At 48.2% G+C, this 18116-nt stretch overlaps 1 protein-coding gene across 2 annotated transcripts in view; it reads left to right on the plus strand.

Moving 5' to 3' along the window:
- The first annotated feature begins 737 nt into the window (after positions 1-737).
- Positions 738-18116, plus strand: part of PLCG2 (phospholipase C gamma 2) — a 178130-nt gene continuing 160751 nt past the window's right edge. Inside the window, exons 1-2 of one of the 2 annotated variants that reach the window (XM_019012688.4) lie at positions 738-895; positions 7381-7620. In XM_019012688.4, coding sequence (XP_018868233.1) covers positions 7428-7620 — 193 coding nt within the window. In that variant the 5' untranslated portion in view covers positions 738-895; positions 7381-7427. Of the gene's footprint in view, positions 896-7380; positions 7621-18116 lie in introns of those variants that run through there. The other variant, XM_055366757.2, reaches the window with a different exon arrangement.

Below are 18116 nucleotides of genomic sequence, written 5' to 3' on the forward strand. Positions count from 1 at the left end.
AAATAAATTTCTTAAAGAACATATTAGCTTCTTCCCATGAGATCAGGAAAACGGGACGTCAATTGTCTGGGGTTCTTTGCTCCTGACTCCCTTTGGGGCTGGCACTATGTTGATCACGCTTTACAGATGGGGAAACTGAGGCTGTCGGTTTTTAAGTGGTCTGCCTAAGGTAGCAGTAAGGGGTGGTCTGACTCCAGCGCAGCCTCAACGAGGGCTTCAAATTAGGGCCATGAATTGGCAATTCCTGGCGGGTGATTGTGAGGAGTATATTTATTTTTAATTTTTATTTATTTATTTATTTTTGAGACGGAGTGTCTCTCGGCCACACCCATCCTAGCTCATTGCTGTCTCGAACTCTCGAGCTCAAACGATCCTCCCGTCTAGGCTTCCCAAAAAGCTGGGATGACAGGCGTGAGCCCGGGCGCCCGGCCGGGAGTGTGTTAAGTATACGGCAAACACCTGGACTGCGGCCGGCTCTCCAGGAATGCTGTGATATTGGGGAATTCCCTTTGCACCTGGCCAAGTGGCCTCGGGCAGGTAGCCTCCCTTCGGGTTGCCTCAGTTTCTTCCGTGGCACGCAGAGGCGGGGCTCCAGGCCTGGGCCGCTCCATGGCGGGGAGGGCGCGGGGACGCTGCGCTCGGGGTGCGCTCCGAGAGGCGGACCGGGCTGGGCGCGCCTGGGGCGGGGCGAGGCGGGGCGAGGCTGGGCTGTGCGGGGGGCGGCCCCCGAGGATCACGTGGCGCGGCGCCGCGGCCGAAGCAGAAGTAGCGAGCGCCGGCGGCGGAGGGCGTGAGCGGCGCTGAGTGACCCGAGTCGGGACGCGGGCTGCGCGCGCGGGACCCCGGAGCCCAAACCCGGGGCAGGCGGGCAGCTGTGCCCGGGCGGCACGGCCAGGTGAGCTGCCCGGCCGGGAGCGAGGCAGGCAGGGCGCCCAGGGACCTGCGCTCCGCGGGGACCGGCGCCCAGGGCGCTGCGTCCGAGGGGGTCTGCGTCCTGGCTCAGCCGGAGCGGGCAGGGACGGGACGCACCCTCGGGGACCCCGGCCCGCCGTGCCCGGGGTCCGTTTGGTGACGGCAGGGATTCTGGCCCAGCCGCTGGCCACTTCCTCACCCCGGGCCGGCGCCACCACTCCGGCCTCAAAGTGGGGCGGCCCCAGCTTTGAATGGGGACCGGGAGGAAGGTCAGGGGTCGTGTGCGGGCTGGCGTTCAAAACTCCTCTTTTCGAGCGGCTCTGCGTGGGATGGCGCCGTCTCTCCTGACCGCCCTTGTGCCCAGAGCTCGCGGACGCTCGGAGCCACACTTCCCCGTCTCACTTCGGTGGTTGCGGGTGGCGGGTGGGAGCGATACCGCGGGAGGCGCAGTCCTTCCCCGAGACTTTTGGAGAGCTTGCAGGACACTCGCGATGCCCGCTCCGCAACTGTCTGCGTAATTATGAGTGTGTCTGTGCGTGTTGTGTTTTGCTGTGTTTTGGAATCCCAAAGAGGGCATTACCCGCACAGCGCAAGAGTTCAGGTTAAAGACGTGCCCCGTTTGGACGGGGAGCTCCTGGATTCCAGCAGGACGGTGGGGCGGGGCTCTCTTGGTACCCTAATCTTGAACTAGGGTGAGAAACTATTGGGGGCGGGGTGGTAAAGGGGTGACATGGCGCGAGGGAAACAGGTGGCCTTGCCCGTCGGAACTTAATTTGAATTTCAGTTCCATCAGTGGGACCCTGGGCAAGTTGAAGAACCTTTTTGAGTCTGTTTCCCCCTCTGGATACTGGAGCCACCCAATTTTCCAGGGCTGTGTCGAGAATTGGGGCTTATTGCTGTTCCACGAGGTTCGCTGAGAATCGGGGCGCATCCATGGAGAGTCCTTGGGCAGTTCCTGACTCTCTGGTTCAAGGGCATTCTCTGGGGCATGGGCCCTCGTCCTTAGCTACAGTTCTGCGGGGAAGTTTTACAGAATTTTGAAGTCTATGCCAGCCTCAAGCAGTTTCTCTTGCAAAGGTGTGTGTGCAGTCACGTGTATACCAGCTCAGGGACAATCGTCATTGTGAGCCTCACTGATGTTTAAGACACCTAATGATGCAGCTGCCTTCCCCCACCAGCGACTGGAGTATGGGCAGTTCCTCTGGAAGAGGAAAAGCACAGACCCCATGAATAGCCCTTTTGCACTCATTGGGTAGAGTCAATGAAAAGCTGCTGGTGAGAAAACTTTTGAAAACACTTCTTGGTCAGGCGCGGTGGCTCACACCTGTAATGCCAGCACTTTGGGAGGCCGAGCTGGGCTGATCACTTGAGGCCAAGCGTTCCAGACCAGCCTCACCAACATGGTGAAACCCCATCTCTACTAAAACTACAAAAATTACCTGGGCGTGGTGGTGGGCGCCTGTAATCCCAGCTACTCAGGAGGCTGAGGCAGGAGAATCACTTGAACCCAGGAGGTGGAGGTTGCAGTGAACCCAGATCGTGCCACTGCACTCCAGCCTGGGTGACAAGAGAGACTCCATCTCAAAACAAACAAACAAACACAAACACTTCTTAATTTAGAAAACAGCAAGAACACAAAGAGAAAAGTTTGCCCGTTACATTATCAGTTAATATAAATAAAGTCAAGTTGTATCCTCTACCCTCTCCCAGCCTCCGGTAACCACTCTCCTGGATTTACCAGAAGATCGCCTTTATAAAAATGGAATTGTATTATACTCATACAGTTGCAACTATTGTTTGCAGCTATTTTTTTATTGAACTCACAAATCTTTCCAGATCAAATTGCTTATCTATCATCCTCATTCTTTCTGATGGCTACTGAGCGTTCTTCAATGCATGTGCACCACTATTTATCCAGGAGGCCCCCACATTGATGAGCAGTTGTTTTCTGTTTTTTTTTTGTATTTCTATTGCAAATATTGCTTCCATGATTTTCTGTTGTACATATTGCATCTTTGTGCATGTCTTTCTTTACATGTACAGTTGCAGGATCGAAGCATATGTGTGTTTTGCTTTTTAATAGCTGCTCACAGGTTGCCCTAAAGGAGCAGGGGTGGAATTTACACTCTCACCTGCAGTGGCTGACACCATTCCTTTGAAAATAGTGTATTCCCTCTAATGCTGCAGGGTGGGTGTAAGGTGCAGCAGTAATGTCCCTTGAACTGTTGGAGGGGCCCTTACCACTCAAGTATTTGCCTGTGCTCCATTTTAACACAATTGTCTTGTTGGATTTTTGGATGAAATCCTGTACTGGCTTACCACGCACAGAGCACTGAAGAGACAAAAACTTCCTTGATTTCTGGTTTTGGGTCCTCGTGTCTCATTTCATGTCCTTCTTTCCCCCCCCCCGGAGACGGAGTCTTGCTCTGTCGCCCAGGCTGGAGTGCAGTGGCGCGATCTCGGCTCACTGCAAGCTCCGCCTCCCGGGTTCACGCCTTTCTCCTGCCTCAGCCTCAGGAGTAGCTGGGATTACAGGCATGTGCCACCACACCCGGCTAATTGTTTTGTATTTTTTTTGGTAGAGACGGGGGTTTCATCGTGTTAGCCAGGATGGTCTCGATCTCCTGACCTCATGATCCGCCCACCTCGGCCTCCCAAAGTGCTGGGATTACAGGCATGAGCCACCGTTCCTGGCCCATTTCATGCCTTTCTAAATAAGCTTATGAGATACAAGAACATGAATGAGCTTATGAGATACAAGAACATGTCCTTTAGAAGGACATGAAATGTAAAAATGGCAAAAATCAGTTATTCAAACTCAGCCATATTTGTATTTACAAAATAAGTCATTTTATAGAATTACCCATTAAGAATGGGAAACAGGAACAAAAAAGGGATTTCAAGGCTTTTTTTTTTTCTTTTTTCTTTTTTTGAAAAAACCAAAAAAAGCAGAAGCAAAATGGAAGTTGCTGTGGTGGCTGGTGCTCTCTCCTGGGCTCAAGGTCTTGGAGACCTCCCTGCCATAGTTGATAAAGCGTGGAACGCTGGAGACCTGAGCTAGGTGCTGGCAGGATTTGAATGGTGGACTCCAGGGATCTTTTGGCCGTGAAGATCTGTTTCCAATTGTATCTCATAAGCTCATTCATGTTCTTGTATCTCATAAGCTTATTTAGAAGGGCATTTCATGAGATAAAAGAACCCCAAACCAGAAATCAAGGAAGTTTTTCTCTTCAGTGCTCTGTGCATGTTAAGCCAGTACAGGATTTCATCCAATATCCCACAAAACAATTCTGTTAAAATGGGACACAGGCAAATACTTGAGTGGTAAGGGCCCCTCCAACAGTTCAATGGACATTACTGCTGCACCTTACACCCACCCTGCAGCATCAGAGGGGATACAGTGTTTTCAAAGGAACGGTGTCAGCCACTGCAGGTGAGAGTGTAAATTCCACCCCTGCTCCTTTAGGGCAACCTGTGAGCAGCTATTACAAAGCAATTGGTGAGAGGCAGCATGGAAGTCTAGTGTTTATGGCTGAGTTGATCCGCTGGGCTTCGACGCTGGAAGTAACTGGGACCCTGGGGAAGATTAAGTCCAAGGCCCTCCCAGAGTGAGGGCTGCAAAGAACTGAGGATCCTGGTCCCTTGTCCTGGTTTCTGTCTAATTGAAGGTGTTATAATGGGGCTTGTGTTTCCTACTTACGTTCCAGTGGACAATGGCCTAGAGACCTGGGAGTGGGAAACTCCAGGATGCATGGCTGGGGACAGTCAACATAGTGAAGAGCTTTGTGGTTGGCAGCTGGGTCAAATCCAGTTTCAGCTACTTTTTTAAAATTTTATTATTACATTATTATGCTTTAAGTTTTAGGGTACATGTGCACAACGTGCAGGTTTGTTACATATGTATACATGTGCCATGTTGGTGTGCTGCACTCATTAACTCGTTTCGCTACTTTCTATCTGTGTGACCTCGGATAAGTCCCTTAACCTCTTTTGAGAGGGGCAGGTACAGGCAAATCAGTTAATATCTGGCCAGATTCTGCCACAGGATTCTGGACTAGGGGCTTGGGACTCAGGTGAGGGTTTTGATCTTTGTGCTGCTGCTGGTCTACATGACTTTGATCAAGTAATGTGACCTCTTGGGATTTCAGTTTTCCCCTGCAGTATTTCCCATTGAGATAAATGAGATGAACCAGACACGACAGGTGCTTGGTACCTGGGGAAGGGCCCAATAAATGGCTGCTTAACAAGGATGAAATGGGCCATGGGGGCACCTTGTTCATCCTTTTGTCCTGGCTAATGATCAGGAGGTCATTTTGGGTTTCTCCTGATAAGGTAAGATGCACATTAACTCTCAGCAGGGTTTTTTAGCATACTCTGTTCTGCCTCCTAGCCTTTGCTTAAACTTAAAGCCAGTTCCTCCTGCTTCATCTTTTTTGAAAGATTGAATTCAGATGCCTGCTTTTTTCCCCTGAAAGCTTTTTCTGAGCCATTTAAGTGCCTAGCCACACTCCAGATTAAATTTAGGGGCCCTTCTTGCTGCTCTCTGCCCGCCATGCCCCCAGTGCATGTTTCTGCTGCTGCACTTGTAACTACATTAGAATTCTCAGTTGATTAGTCTGTTTCCACATGGGCAGAGAGCAGGTGTAATTATCTCCTGCTGCTGGCATGGCTGACCGAGGAGGTCCCTTTGGTATGGGTGTGCAGTAGAGGGAGGTGGGGGCAAAGGGCAAATCCTGGGCCCCTCCCCATTCCCCTCATTTGCATCCTAGTCCCCAGCTCAGTGCCTGGCATAGAGTTGACATTTGATTAATGCCTTCCCCAATGGCTGATTAATGCTAACTGAGACCCTGGTAAATGCTGCAGGCTGTGCATACATTGTAGCTTTTTGTCTTCCCAGCTGTCCCTTGTGGGCATTTAACCTCCATTTTACAGATGAGGGAACCGAGGCGCAAATTTAGAGCAGCTTGGCAGAATGCTGAGCCCGGCTGGAAGCACAGACAGCCCTGGCTGAACACCAGCCTCTCACTCCTCCTTCTTTGGATCCTGGGAGGGTCTCTCTAGTGCTACTCTGTAACCTTGAGAGCTACAGAGTAACAACTCCAGGCACCTCCAGGGACTTGGAGGGAAAGGAGGAGATAAGAAACAGAACAAATAGTGGTAATTTTAACAATAGCTTAATCTAAGGAGTGCTGACTTTGTATCATTGTTTTAAGGGCCTGAGATACATTATCTTGTTTAAGCCTTACAAAAACATTTAGATGGTGGATACTGTTACCTTCTTTTATGGGATTGGAAATGAGCCTAGAGGATCTAAGTGACTTCTTGCAGCCTAGCTGGCAAGCGGGTCCCTGGTGGTTCAGCTCCAGGGCCTGGGGAGCCCCTTCACTCTAAGTCCTATTTTGGGGGCAGGCAATGTGTTTCTGGGGATTTGGGAGGCAGAATAAGGGGATGGTACAGAGTGAGGGCTCAGGGAGGGACTAAGGGATTTTGAGCAGAGGAGTGACATGATTTGATTCATGTTCTAAAAGGATTCTTCTGGCTATGCATCTGAGAATTGACCCTAGCAGGTCAGGGAAGAAGTGGGGAGAGCAGGATTAGAATAGCTCAAGTATGAGATCCTAGGAGGAGCCGGTGAAAGGGTGAGATGCGTTGGAAGTGGTCGTGAGAGAGTCCACGCAAGGATTCCTCCAAGATTTTGGGCCCAAGCACCTCTCTGACACTGACCACCCACAAGCATAAACAGCAATCAAGGACACCTGCTAGGTGCTGGCCGTCACCCCAGGTGCTTTGCTGGGGCATTTCTGAACACTCCCATTTTAAAAAGGCTAAAACTGAGGTGCAGAGAGGTCAAGCAGTCTACCCAGAGCCACACAGTCAGCAGGAACCTTCTCTAGGGTTTGAACGTGAAGCTGCCAAGACCTGACATTTCCTGCCTTTCTTCCTCGTTTCTATGCAGAGGAACCATTTGCCAAAGTCTCCATGGATGATTCTGAAGGTTTAGTTTGTTTTTCATTTATTTCATTTTTTTTGTTGTTGTTGTTCTTAATTTTGCTCAGGAATAAAGAGATGGTTAGAAATCTCTAGACAGGATAGAGAAGGATGTTGGAGATCAGGGGTGAGAGGTAGGAGCCAGGCTGGGCTGCTTTGGCTATTCAAATATTCTTCAGGATAAGAGTGGGTGGGAAGAGAGGGGGCTCACTGCCAGGTCAGAGTGATTTGGTTATTCAAAGCCCACGTAACGGTTGGGTCCTTGAGGTCAGGGGCTCTTCTCACACTTCAGTTTCCATTTAAACCTTTGTGTCCTGCCTTAGCTCTCTGAGTGGCCAGCGATGCCTTGCCACTAGAACCTTCTCCTAAAACTCATCCTGATTGACATGAGACAGGATTTTGGTTCCTGAAGTTCATGCCCTGTTAACTAAACCCCTTTCAGTACTAAAATCAGTTCACTCTTTAATTCTGCCCTTTCAGCTTCCTGATTTCTCCCGATTCCTTCCTTCTCCCTGGAGTGGCCAACAATGTCCACCACGGTCAATGTAGATTCCCTTGCGGAATATGAGAAGAGCCAGATCAAGAGAGCCCTGGAGCTGGGGACGGTGATGACTGTGTTCAGCTTCCGCAAGTCCACCCCTGAGCGGAGGACCGTCCAGGTGATCATGGAGACGCGGCAGGTGGCCTGGAGCAAGACCGCTGACAAGATCGAGGGCTTCTGTGAGTACTCACTTGGTGGGGCAGTGTGGCCCGTCCTCTGGGGTCCTGGCCTGAGCACCTGTCCACCTTCCTATCTTGTCATTATTGTGATTGTTGTTGGTTTGATGTGTTCTTTTATTCATCTTAAAATGAAAGCATTGCCAGTTTGTGTGGATCTCTGATGAGGTTTACACCAGGTGGAGGAAGTTCAGCTGGGAAAACTCTGGTGAAAGAACTGAAGCTAAGGTCAGCCAACTTGGAAATGGCATTCAGGCAGCTCTCCTTGCCTGGTGGTTCTGTGCCCTGTCTGACAGCATCAGGGATCGTCTGGTTCCCACAACTGGTCGAGTCATCTGTCCTCTTAAGGGCGAATTAGCTCAAGCCTGCAGAAACTCATAGCTTGGTCACCAAATGCTACCGTGTTTTACTGCACACCATAGCAGTGAGGGGCCTTTGCTTTAGTCTCCAAGCAGGGAGAGTGAGTTGTTGAATGTTTTGTAGCTTTCAAATGCAGGTCTGGTCCTGGTAGAGGTGTCTCTCCTCCCCTGCCTCGTTTAGATTGGGCAGCTGGTTCAGATCCTAAAGTTTCTAAGACTGTTTTTAACAACTAGAGTAAAGGCACTTAAGCAATTTTCAGTTGCAAATATTTGCTCTAATTTGTGTTTTAAAATTAACTAGTTTTTAATTGAAATATATATTCTTGGGGGTTAAGGAGTCAACTCAAATATTTCTCCTCCCCAGCCCCTAACCCATGCTACTGAGGCAAGCTCATTACCAGTTACTTTTATCTTCCAAAATAGTCTATGCTTGCATAATGTGTGGGTTTAAAAAAAAACAATTGGGAACTCTTGTATACTTCTGCACCTTGACTTCTTTTTGTTAATTAATAATGATGTTGGCAGTGGTTTCTTATAAGCACACATTGATCTCATTCTTTCTTGGACACATGACATATAATGGCACAGGCCTCAATGTAACAGTTTAACTCCAGAGAGGGGCATTTCATGCTATTTCCAGGCTTTTGTTATTAGTCGAAGTGACTATCATTGTACTCTTTTTTTTAAAGACAAAATTAATTTTTTTTGGACAAGGTCTCTTCCTTTTACCCAGGCTGGAGTGCAATGGCATGATCATGGCTCACTGCAGCCTCAGCCCCCTGGGCTCAAGTGATCTTCCTGGCTCAGTCTCCCAAGTAGCTGGAACCATGGGAATGCACCGCCATGCCTGGATAATTTAATTTTTTTTTTTTTGTAGAGATGGGATCTCACTATGTCCAGGCTTGTGTCCAATTCCTGTGCTCAAGTGATCCTCCCTCCTTGGCTTCCCAAAGCATTGGGATTACAGGCATGAGCCACCTCACCCAGCCTTGCACTTTTTTTTTTTAATAATAGATTTATTGAGACATAATTCACATAGTATACATAGAATTCACCCATTGTATGCAGCGTGTATAGTGTGGTGGTTTTAGTATATTTGTATATATTTGCAAGCACCACTACCATCAAAAGTAGAACCTTTATATCACCTCAAGATGAAACCCCATACCTTTCAACATCACTCCATCCCCTCATCCCCGTTACCAGATGTAAGCAACCATTAAATTTAATTCTGTTTCTATAAACCTCTCTATTCTGGACATTTCATAGAAATGGATCATATATATTTGGGGTTTTGTGACTGGCTTCTTTGACTCAGCATTTTTCAAGGTTCATCCACTTTGTTGCGTGGATCAGAAATTTCCCTTTTTGTGGCAGAATCATGATATGTTGTATGGGTATTCCACAGTTTATTCAGTCATCTGTTGATGGACCCTTGGGTTGTTGCCACCTTTTGGCTAATATACATAGCGCTGCTAAGAATGTTTCTCTACAGGTTTTTTTGTGGATGTCTGTTTTTATTCCTTTTGGGTATATACCTAGGAGTGGAATTGCTGGGTCATATGCTAACTCAGTTTCATCATTTTAGGAACTGTCAGACTGTTTTCCAAAGTGGCTGCAGCATTTATATTCCTTCCAGTGGTAGAAAAGGGTGATCGTTGCATTATTCTTCATTTGTATATATGGGTATATCTGAAGGACAGCTTCCTGGAGGTTTATTTCTGAGCTGAAGGATATGGCATATATATATATATATATATATATATATATATATATATATATATATATATTTTTTTTTAATAGACAGAGTCTCGCTCTGTTGCCCAGGCTGGAGTGCAGTAGTACAATGTCGGCTCACTGCAAGCTCCACCTCCCGGATTCATGCCATTCTGCCTCAGCCTCCCGAGTAGCTGGGACTACAGGCGCCCGCCACCACGCCCGGCTAATTTTTTGTATTTTTAGTAGAGATGGGGTCTCACTGTGTTAGCCAGGATGGGGGTATGGCATATTTTAAGTTTAAAGGGAAGTTTGGCAGCACCCCGCAAAAGAGGTTGCCCCGACTGTCTGTTTCAGCCACAAGATGTAGAAGTACCTGTTGCCTGAACCCTCATCTATGCTGCATGGCTGCTGAACTTGGCCATCCACAGGTAGACTTTGGTGGCTTGGTGTCATCCTTAATTTGATGTATCCTATCATGACAGTGATCAAACTGCTTTCTGAAAGGCTTTTCCTGGTTTTGGAGCCCAGTGGGTCTCTTGTGGCACAGAGCCAGAGCCCTGCTTCGGAACTGCCCATGTGGAGGTGGCCATCTTCCCTCTTGACTGTTTGCATTGGCCGGCTCCACCCCCAGGTGACCCAGAAACCTGTTGCAGCTGGGGTGGCCACCCTCCCTTCCCCCACAAGGGGTGAGAGGGTTGGCACTGATGGTAAATACAGATGGGCCACGTTGAGACTGGACTGCAGGTTGTTCCTTTCTCTTCTCAACCTGCCCATCCCAAACCTAGCTGCCCATCAGAAACACCCAGGGGGGATCTTGAAAGTATAGGGTATTACCATGGCATGTGTATACACCTGTGTAACCAACCTGCATGTTCTGCACATGTATCCCGGAACTTAGAGTAAAATAAAATAAAATAAATATATACAAAAAAGAAAGTACAGGGTATTAGAACCTTCTTCTGAAGCTCGTTCTGATGGGCATGAGACAGGATTTTGCCTTGAAATCTATGCCCTGTCATTCTCCCCTTCTGCTGAGTAATACCATTTCACTCGCTTACGCAGGTGCGCTCTCTCGCTCTCTGTTTTAGAGACAGGGTCTTGCTCTGTTGCCCAGGCTAGAGTGCAATGGCCTGATCATTGTTCACTATAGTTGTGAACTCCTGGGCTCAAGTGATCCTCCTGCCCAGTCTCCCAAGTAGCTGAGACTACAGGTGAGTGCCACTATGCCTGGCTGGTATTTTAACTTTTGTGTAGATAGGGTCTTGCTATGTTGCCGAGGCTGGTCTCCAACTCCTGGCCTCAAGTGATCCTCCCACCTTGGTCTCCCAAAGTGCTGGGATTACAGACAGGAACTACCATGCCCGGCCTCAATTCATTCTTTTATTTATCTGTTCAGCCTCTTTATTTCCTTCTTCTTTCTCCCTGGAGAGACCAAGAATGATGATATTTCACCACTTTGGCTGGGGCGTATTATTATAATAAGTCCCCCGGATGGTCTGGTAGCTAGGCAGGTTTCACACATATGCCACTGGAGAGACACTGCCCTTCCTCCCCCTTCCCCCTCCTCTCCCTCCTCTTCTCCCTCCCACTTTCCCTTTCTTTCTCCTTCCCTTCCCACCTTTGCCCCTCTCCTTTGCCTCCCCTCTGTCATTTGAATGCCCACTGTAGGCGCCGCCCTAGGCGCTAGAGATACAGCACTTATTAAATTGGATTCAAATCTCCGTGGAGCCTATATTGCTTTATTAGGTATGAGCAGTCTGGGGCTTGACTTCCAGTGCCCTTGGATGAGCTGTGCTCTGTGATCTTGGGCAAGTTACCTCCACTCTCTGAACTTTAATTCCCTTATCTGTGGAATGGAAATAACATTGGTATCTACCCCACAGGCTCATGGTTGGGAAGAAGCAAATGAGAAGATGCATTGGAGAGGCTCGGCTGAATTCATAGCGTGTGACAGGCACTCAGTTTTTGGGAACCACCACTGACAGGATGTTTGCTGTTGTTGCTAACTAGTGGAGTCCAGCCTATGTAGTCTTCCTTAGGGGTCTGGACTGGAGGGGAGTAGGGTCCATTCTCAGGTTTTCAGAAGAAGGATGACGTGATTGGATTTGCATCTCTGAGCATGCAGTGGAGGTCCTGTTTGCAATGATGGTGTTGGTAAAGTGACAGGGAAAGTCAGTTATGTGTGAAGAGCTTAGAAATGGTGCTTCTCCCTCACACCTTGAGAGAGCAGGCCTTCAGGCCCTGGGTGGGGACTGTCAGTGTCACCGCTCAGTCTCCTGCTGAGAAGGGTGACGTTTTATCTCAAGAAGAACTCCCAGCTCTGGCAATTTCCTCACGGGGTTCTGGTTAGCAGGAACTTGCTGGTTACTGTGGGGTCTGCAGGGGCAGGTGCACATGAGAGGAGCACCGGCACCTGGTTTTGGAATAGTTGGCAAATGGTGTGTGACTTTTGGACAGGTGTTACAATCCCTGTGCAGCCCTGGGTCAAACACCTAGGTCCTACTGTCTAAAGCAGCGTGTGGTTCTCAACCAGGGTGATTTTTGCCTCCCCCTCCCTACTCCAGGGTAGGGGGCATTTGGCAAAGTCTGGAGACATGTTTGATTTTCTCACCTGGGATAAAGTGTGCTACTGGCATCTAGTGTGTAGAGGCCAGAGAGGCTGTTAAATGTTCTATAGTGCACAGGACAGTCCGCAGCACAGAGAGTGATCCAGCAAACAAACATGTCAGTGGTGCAGGGGTTGAGAAACTGCTCTAGAGTCATGTGTTTGCTTTGCTCACAGCAATAAAATGTCACTGGGTAAAATAGGGTTTTGCTCTGAACCCTGTTTGGATGGAACTTTCTCATTTGTTCAGCACATGTTTGCCATCATATTGAGTGCTAAACTCTGCAGACAGAGGGAGGAGGAGGATGGAGTCCCAGCTTGCAAGAGGGGGAGATGGACTCAAACTTGCCCTTGCAACATTGTGTGCTTAGTACCATAGCAGGAGTTTTCACTGGATGTGGTGTGAGGAGGGAAGGTTTTTGTCCATTTGGATGTGGGCGAGGTGGTGAGGAATGGGGAGGGCTCATTGTGGAGGAGCTGCTTGGGTGGAGTTTAGAGAGATTTGCTAGATGGTTAGCAGGGATGGCTGCCCTGATCCTGTGGGATTAATGGGTGTCATGTAATATAAACAAGTAGATTTGTGGGTCATTGATCTGGGCAGAGCTCAGCTGGGCGATTCTTCTACTCTTTGTAGCCTGGACTGAGGTCATTTGGTGTCACCTCGCCTGGGAGGTTCCAGAATCTTCACTCACACATCTGGTACCTTAGTGGTGATGGCTGGAAGACTGAGCTTAGCTGGGATTATTTTTTGTTTGTTTGTTTTTGAGACAGAATCTCTGTCACCCAGGCTGGAGTGCAATGGTGCAGCCTCGGCTCACTGCAACCTTTGCCTCCTGGGTTCAAGCTATTCTCCCACCTCAGCCCCCTGAGTAGCTGGGATTACAGGTGGGTACCATCACATGCAGCTGATTTTTGTATTTTTAGTAGAGGTGGGCTTTCACCATGTTGGCCAGGCTGGTCTTGAGCTCCTGACCTCTCGTGATCTGCCCACCCTGGCCTCCCAAAGTGCTGGGATTACAGGCATGAACCACTGCACCCAGCCTCGGCTGGGACTGTTGACCAAACATCTACCATGTGGTGGTCTCAGGCAGAAGAGTCCCAGGCAGAAGCTACAGGCTTCTTACGACAGCCTCATAAATCCGAGGACATCACTTGCACCAACTCAGATCAGTAAGCCCAGCTCAGCTTCAAGGAAAGGAAATTTCTCTCTTAGAGAAGGAATGGCATGCACATCAATGGTAGGCAGGAACTGATGGTGGCCACCAGCAGCCAAGCTCCCATATGAGCATGTCGACTCTGAATCCCAATTTGTGATGCAAATCCGTGCTCTGCCACTGTATTAGTCCATTCTTATGGTGCTAATAAAGACATACTCCAGCCTGGGCACAGTGGCTCACGCCTGTAATCCCAGAACTTTGGGAGGCCAAGGCGAATGGACCACCTGGGGTCAGGAGTTCGAGACCAGCCTAGCCAACATGGCGAAGCCCCAACTCTACTAAAAATATTAAAATTGGCTGGGTGTAGTGGCACATGCCTGTAGTCCCAGCTACTTGGGAGGGTGAGGCAGAGAATTGCTTGAATCTGCAAGGCGGAGGCTGCAGTGAGCCGAGATCACTCCACTGCACTCCAGCCTGGGTGACAGAGCAAGGCTCTGTCTCAAAAAAAAAAAAAAAAAAAAAAAAAAAAAAGACAAAACAAAACAAAAACAAGCAAACAAAACCCAAGACTGAGTAATTTATAAAGGAAAGAGGTTTAATTGACTCACACACAATATGGCTGGGGAGGCCTCAGGAAACTTACAATCATGGTGGAAGGAGAAGCCTTCTTCACATGTTGGCAGCAAGGAGAAGGAGAGCTGAGTGAAGGGGGAAGCCTCTTGTAAAACTATCAGCCCTCATGGGAATTTACTCACTATCACGAGAACAGCATGGAGGTAACCGGCCCTATGATTCAATTACCTCCCACTGGGTCTCTCCTATGACACATGAGGATTATGGGAACGACAATTTAAGATGAGATTTGGGTGGGGACAGAGCCAGACCATATCAGCCACTTACTAGAAGTGTGACTGGAAGCTAATTCTTTTGTTATATTTCTGTGCCTCAGTTTCCATATCTGTCAAGTGAGATAATAGTAGTTTCTATTTTATTGGGTGAGAATTAAATGGATTTTATTTTATGTACTTTTTAAGATGTGGGAAATATTGCATAATCGAAACTTAATACAATAAGACCAGAAAGAAAAAAGGGCCCCCTGGTGAGGACCCCCAAGGCCTGGCCTCTGGTAGAGAAGACTGAGTCTGAAGCACAACACCTCACTTCCTGGCCTCCAAGTTCCCTGTTGCTTTCCAGGGGTGTTGGATAAGATGGTGCTGGGATTCCTTCCATCCCCAGCCTTCTGCATAGAGTTAAGGAGCTGGTTGTCTCTGAATGTCGGAAGGGAGCTTGTGGTACTGTTGGGCATGTTGGTTTTCCTTCCTTTCTGAGGGACCTAGTTGAGCAGTCTTCAGGTGGAAAGGGGTCTGCTCTGGGGCCTTTCTGAGTTGAACCTTAGGTGTCCTCTTGCATCTTGTCCATTTGAAAAGCTTGGATTTTGTCTCAGGAGCCGGTGTGGTGCCACCTGTTTGTGGGTCTGGAATTTTAGGGTCGGCTGTGTTGATGGGCCCCTTTGAGGGCCTGGATGCATCCATCTCAACTGTGTAGGCTTTTTATCCTGACATTTTCACTTTTGCTTAGGCATATCTTCTCTGTCTGCATATTTGTGGCAAGTGGTGGCTGCCCATGAGTGACGGATTCTCAAACATATGAGCTGTCTGTTTCCTTGGTATTAGGTTCTTGGGGTTCCCACTTAATAATGATAATAGTGATACCATTGATGAGAGCCTCTTCTAATGAATGCTCACTGTGTCCTAGTCTCTGTGAAGGCACATCAAAGATAACTCCTTAATCCCCGCAGTGGTCCAGTGAAGGGGGAGCTATCCCTGCTTTATTCATAAAGAGATTGAGTCTTGGGGAGATGAGATGACATGCCCAAGTTAAGGAAAGGGCAGAGCTACAATTTGAACTTGTTCTTCACACTCTCAGTCTGAAGTCTTCTTCCTACTCTGTGTTGTTTTCTTCTCCTAAATGATCTCAAAGATGTATCAGTTCTGTGTGTCATAAACACCCTGCCTGAGACCAAAGAATGGCAGCTTTGTTTAGAGTTTCTTTGTGACAGCAGGACGGAAACACGTGAATTCCTTATGTGTGCAGAGGACTTGCTCTGCCAGGTGCTGGAGGTACCAAGAGAAAGGAGACTCGGTGCTCATCCTAGAGGCGCCGGATTTGTGGGGAGATGCTAGGAAAAGACCACAAACACAGCCTGGAAAAGGGCTGTTGGGGACAAGGGTGCCGAAGTGAGAGTTTACTGTATTTTGGCTCATCCTGAAATCCACTCTTGGACTTCTTTTCATGGAAAAAATAAATATTTTTGAAAGTTATTATTTTATCAAAATGTTTTTGAAATAAATGTGAAATTACTATTAATAATAATAATAAATGAATTATTTTCTCGCTGGCATCTCCTAAGAAGAAATCCATTGTCTGAGGGTGGTCCCCAAGCCCCTGCAATGAAGCGTCTCATCAGAAATAAGATGCAACCGATGCCTGAAGTGTCCATAAACGTATTTGCCTTTCAGTTACTGGTATGCGGTGATGGTATAAAGAAGGGCTGTCACATCCTGGTCCTGCACTTGGTAGGGGTGTGACCTTGGGTCTCTCATGTCACCTCTTTGGGCCTCCATTTCCTTATCTATAAAATGAGAATAGTTGAAGAACACACCCCTTAAGACTCTTGTGATAAGTAAATGACGTGATATATGTAAAATGCTTCAATAGTATCTGGCACAGAGGATGTGCTTAAGTATTTTTTGCTCTTGCTGTCGTTGATGTCATCATTATCATCATCCAGCATAAAGGCAAGATGGCATTGTAGAAAGGATGGGATAAATACTACATTTTCCATTTATACGAGGATTTTCCTTCCTGCACCCAATGGATTGTCCTGCTCCCCCTGGAGTATGTGTCCTCCACATTGGAGCCTGCCAGTGTGAAAAGTTGAGTTGAGATTTTTATTCTTGATGGTGCTATAGCCCTTCTCTTATGCTGAATAGTTGAGGAATTGCTTGTTTTCAAGAGTTGTCTTCTATCCTGGATGACAACCTTGGAATGTTCTTAGAATTTGTTCCTTTGTTGATTTAGCAAATACTCAAAGAGGACCTGATGTGTGTTGGGCAATGTGCTTGTCACTGGGGATAAAGTAGTGAACAGGACCCTGAAGATCTCTAGAGGATCTTACAATCTTGTAGGAAAAGCAGAAAAAGTCAGACTAACACATTCAATCATGTTGGATCATGATGGACGCTAGGAAGGAAAGGAACAGGGTACTGTAAAAGGAGTCATTAGTCAGGAGCACTAGCTTAGCTGGGGAAGGCCTCAGGGTGGCCTCTCTGTAGAGGTGATGTTTGAGCTGAGACTTGAAGGGTGAGAAGGAGGGAGCCATGGGAAGCTCTGTGGGGAGAGCATTCTGGCATAGGGCATAGCAACAAAGCTTTCCTATTAGTGAAGGTAGCCTAACTGCAGTAACAAGTTATTTCTTCCTGTAAGTTTATCTCTCACTCACTCAAATCATGATCCAGTGGGATTGGGGGTGGGACTCTGCTGTCTGATCACAATGGGACTCTGTGCTATCATCTCCAAAGGTGTTGGAGGCTACCACAGGATCCTTTGTCTGACCACTGCATGGAGGAAGAGGAAGAGCAGAGGATGGCTCAGGAGGTTGGAGGTTTCTACGGGCCATACCTGAAGTGGATGTACCTGTTTCCTCCCACCTGCTTTTTTTTTTCTCCCCAAGAGACGGGGTCTTGCTTATTGCCCAGGCTGGAGTACAGTGGTGTGATCACAGCTCACTGCAGCCTTGAACTCCTGGGATCAAGTGATCCTCCTGCTTTGGCCTCCCAAAGTGCTGGGATCACAAGCATGGGCCACTGTGCCCGGCCCCCTCCCACCTTCTATTGAACAGAATTTGGCATGTGACCAAGTGCAAGGGATGCTGGGAAACATGCCCTAGCCACATGCTAGAAGAACAGGACCTAAGTTGGGGGGCATCCTTCCAGGGCTTTCTGCAACCCCTAATTTTGGAGGGTACAGAGGCAGCTCTAGGTGCCCCAGTGAAGGCTGATAAGTAGGTTGATGGTAAGGGTTTGGGGGTCTTGTAGAAATCCAGGAGAATGAACAGTCTCATCGCTGGGCTGCATGGAAAGGGAAGTGGTGAGCCACTGGCACTGAGGACTTTCCTGTCTGTAACTAGAGCTGCTGATGGTGATGTCTCTTAGACAGCCTCATCTGCCCTCTTGGGTTTCTCTCACAGATGTGGCCCTCCCCTCCCCAGCACAGACTGTCTCCAAACCTTGGTTTTTTCTGTTGCTGCCACATCAGTGACAGCTTTGGTTTTGCAACCTCCCAGGGATGGACTCCTGAGATAGAGGCCTCCTATGGGCCATGCCTTTTGAAGCCAGCGCACATGAGCAGGCTGCTTTGGAGATCAGTATCCTTTGGCACGGCCAGCCTTTCCTGGGCATAGGGATGGATTGGAGGTGGTCTCCTGTAAGAGGACATCGTCTGGCTCCCGGGCTGTGGGCAGTGGTGGGTGCCTGTTACGGATTGAATTGTCCTTACCAATTTCATATGTCAAGGTCCTAATCCCCATACTCAGAATGTGATCTTATTTGGAAAGAGGGTCTTTGCAGATGTAATTAGTTGAGATGAAATCATAATGGA

Source organism: Gorilla gorilla, chromosome 18, assembly GCF_029281585.2.
Source record: "Gorilla gorilla gorilla isolate KB3781 chromosome 18, NHGRI_mGorGor1-v2.1_pri, whole genome shotgun sequence".
Taxonomy (NCBI): domain Eukaryota; kingdom Metazoa; phylum Chordata; class Mammalia; order Primates; family Hominidae; genus Gorilla; species Gorilla gorilla.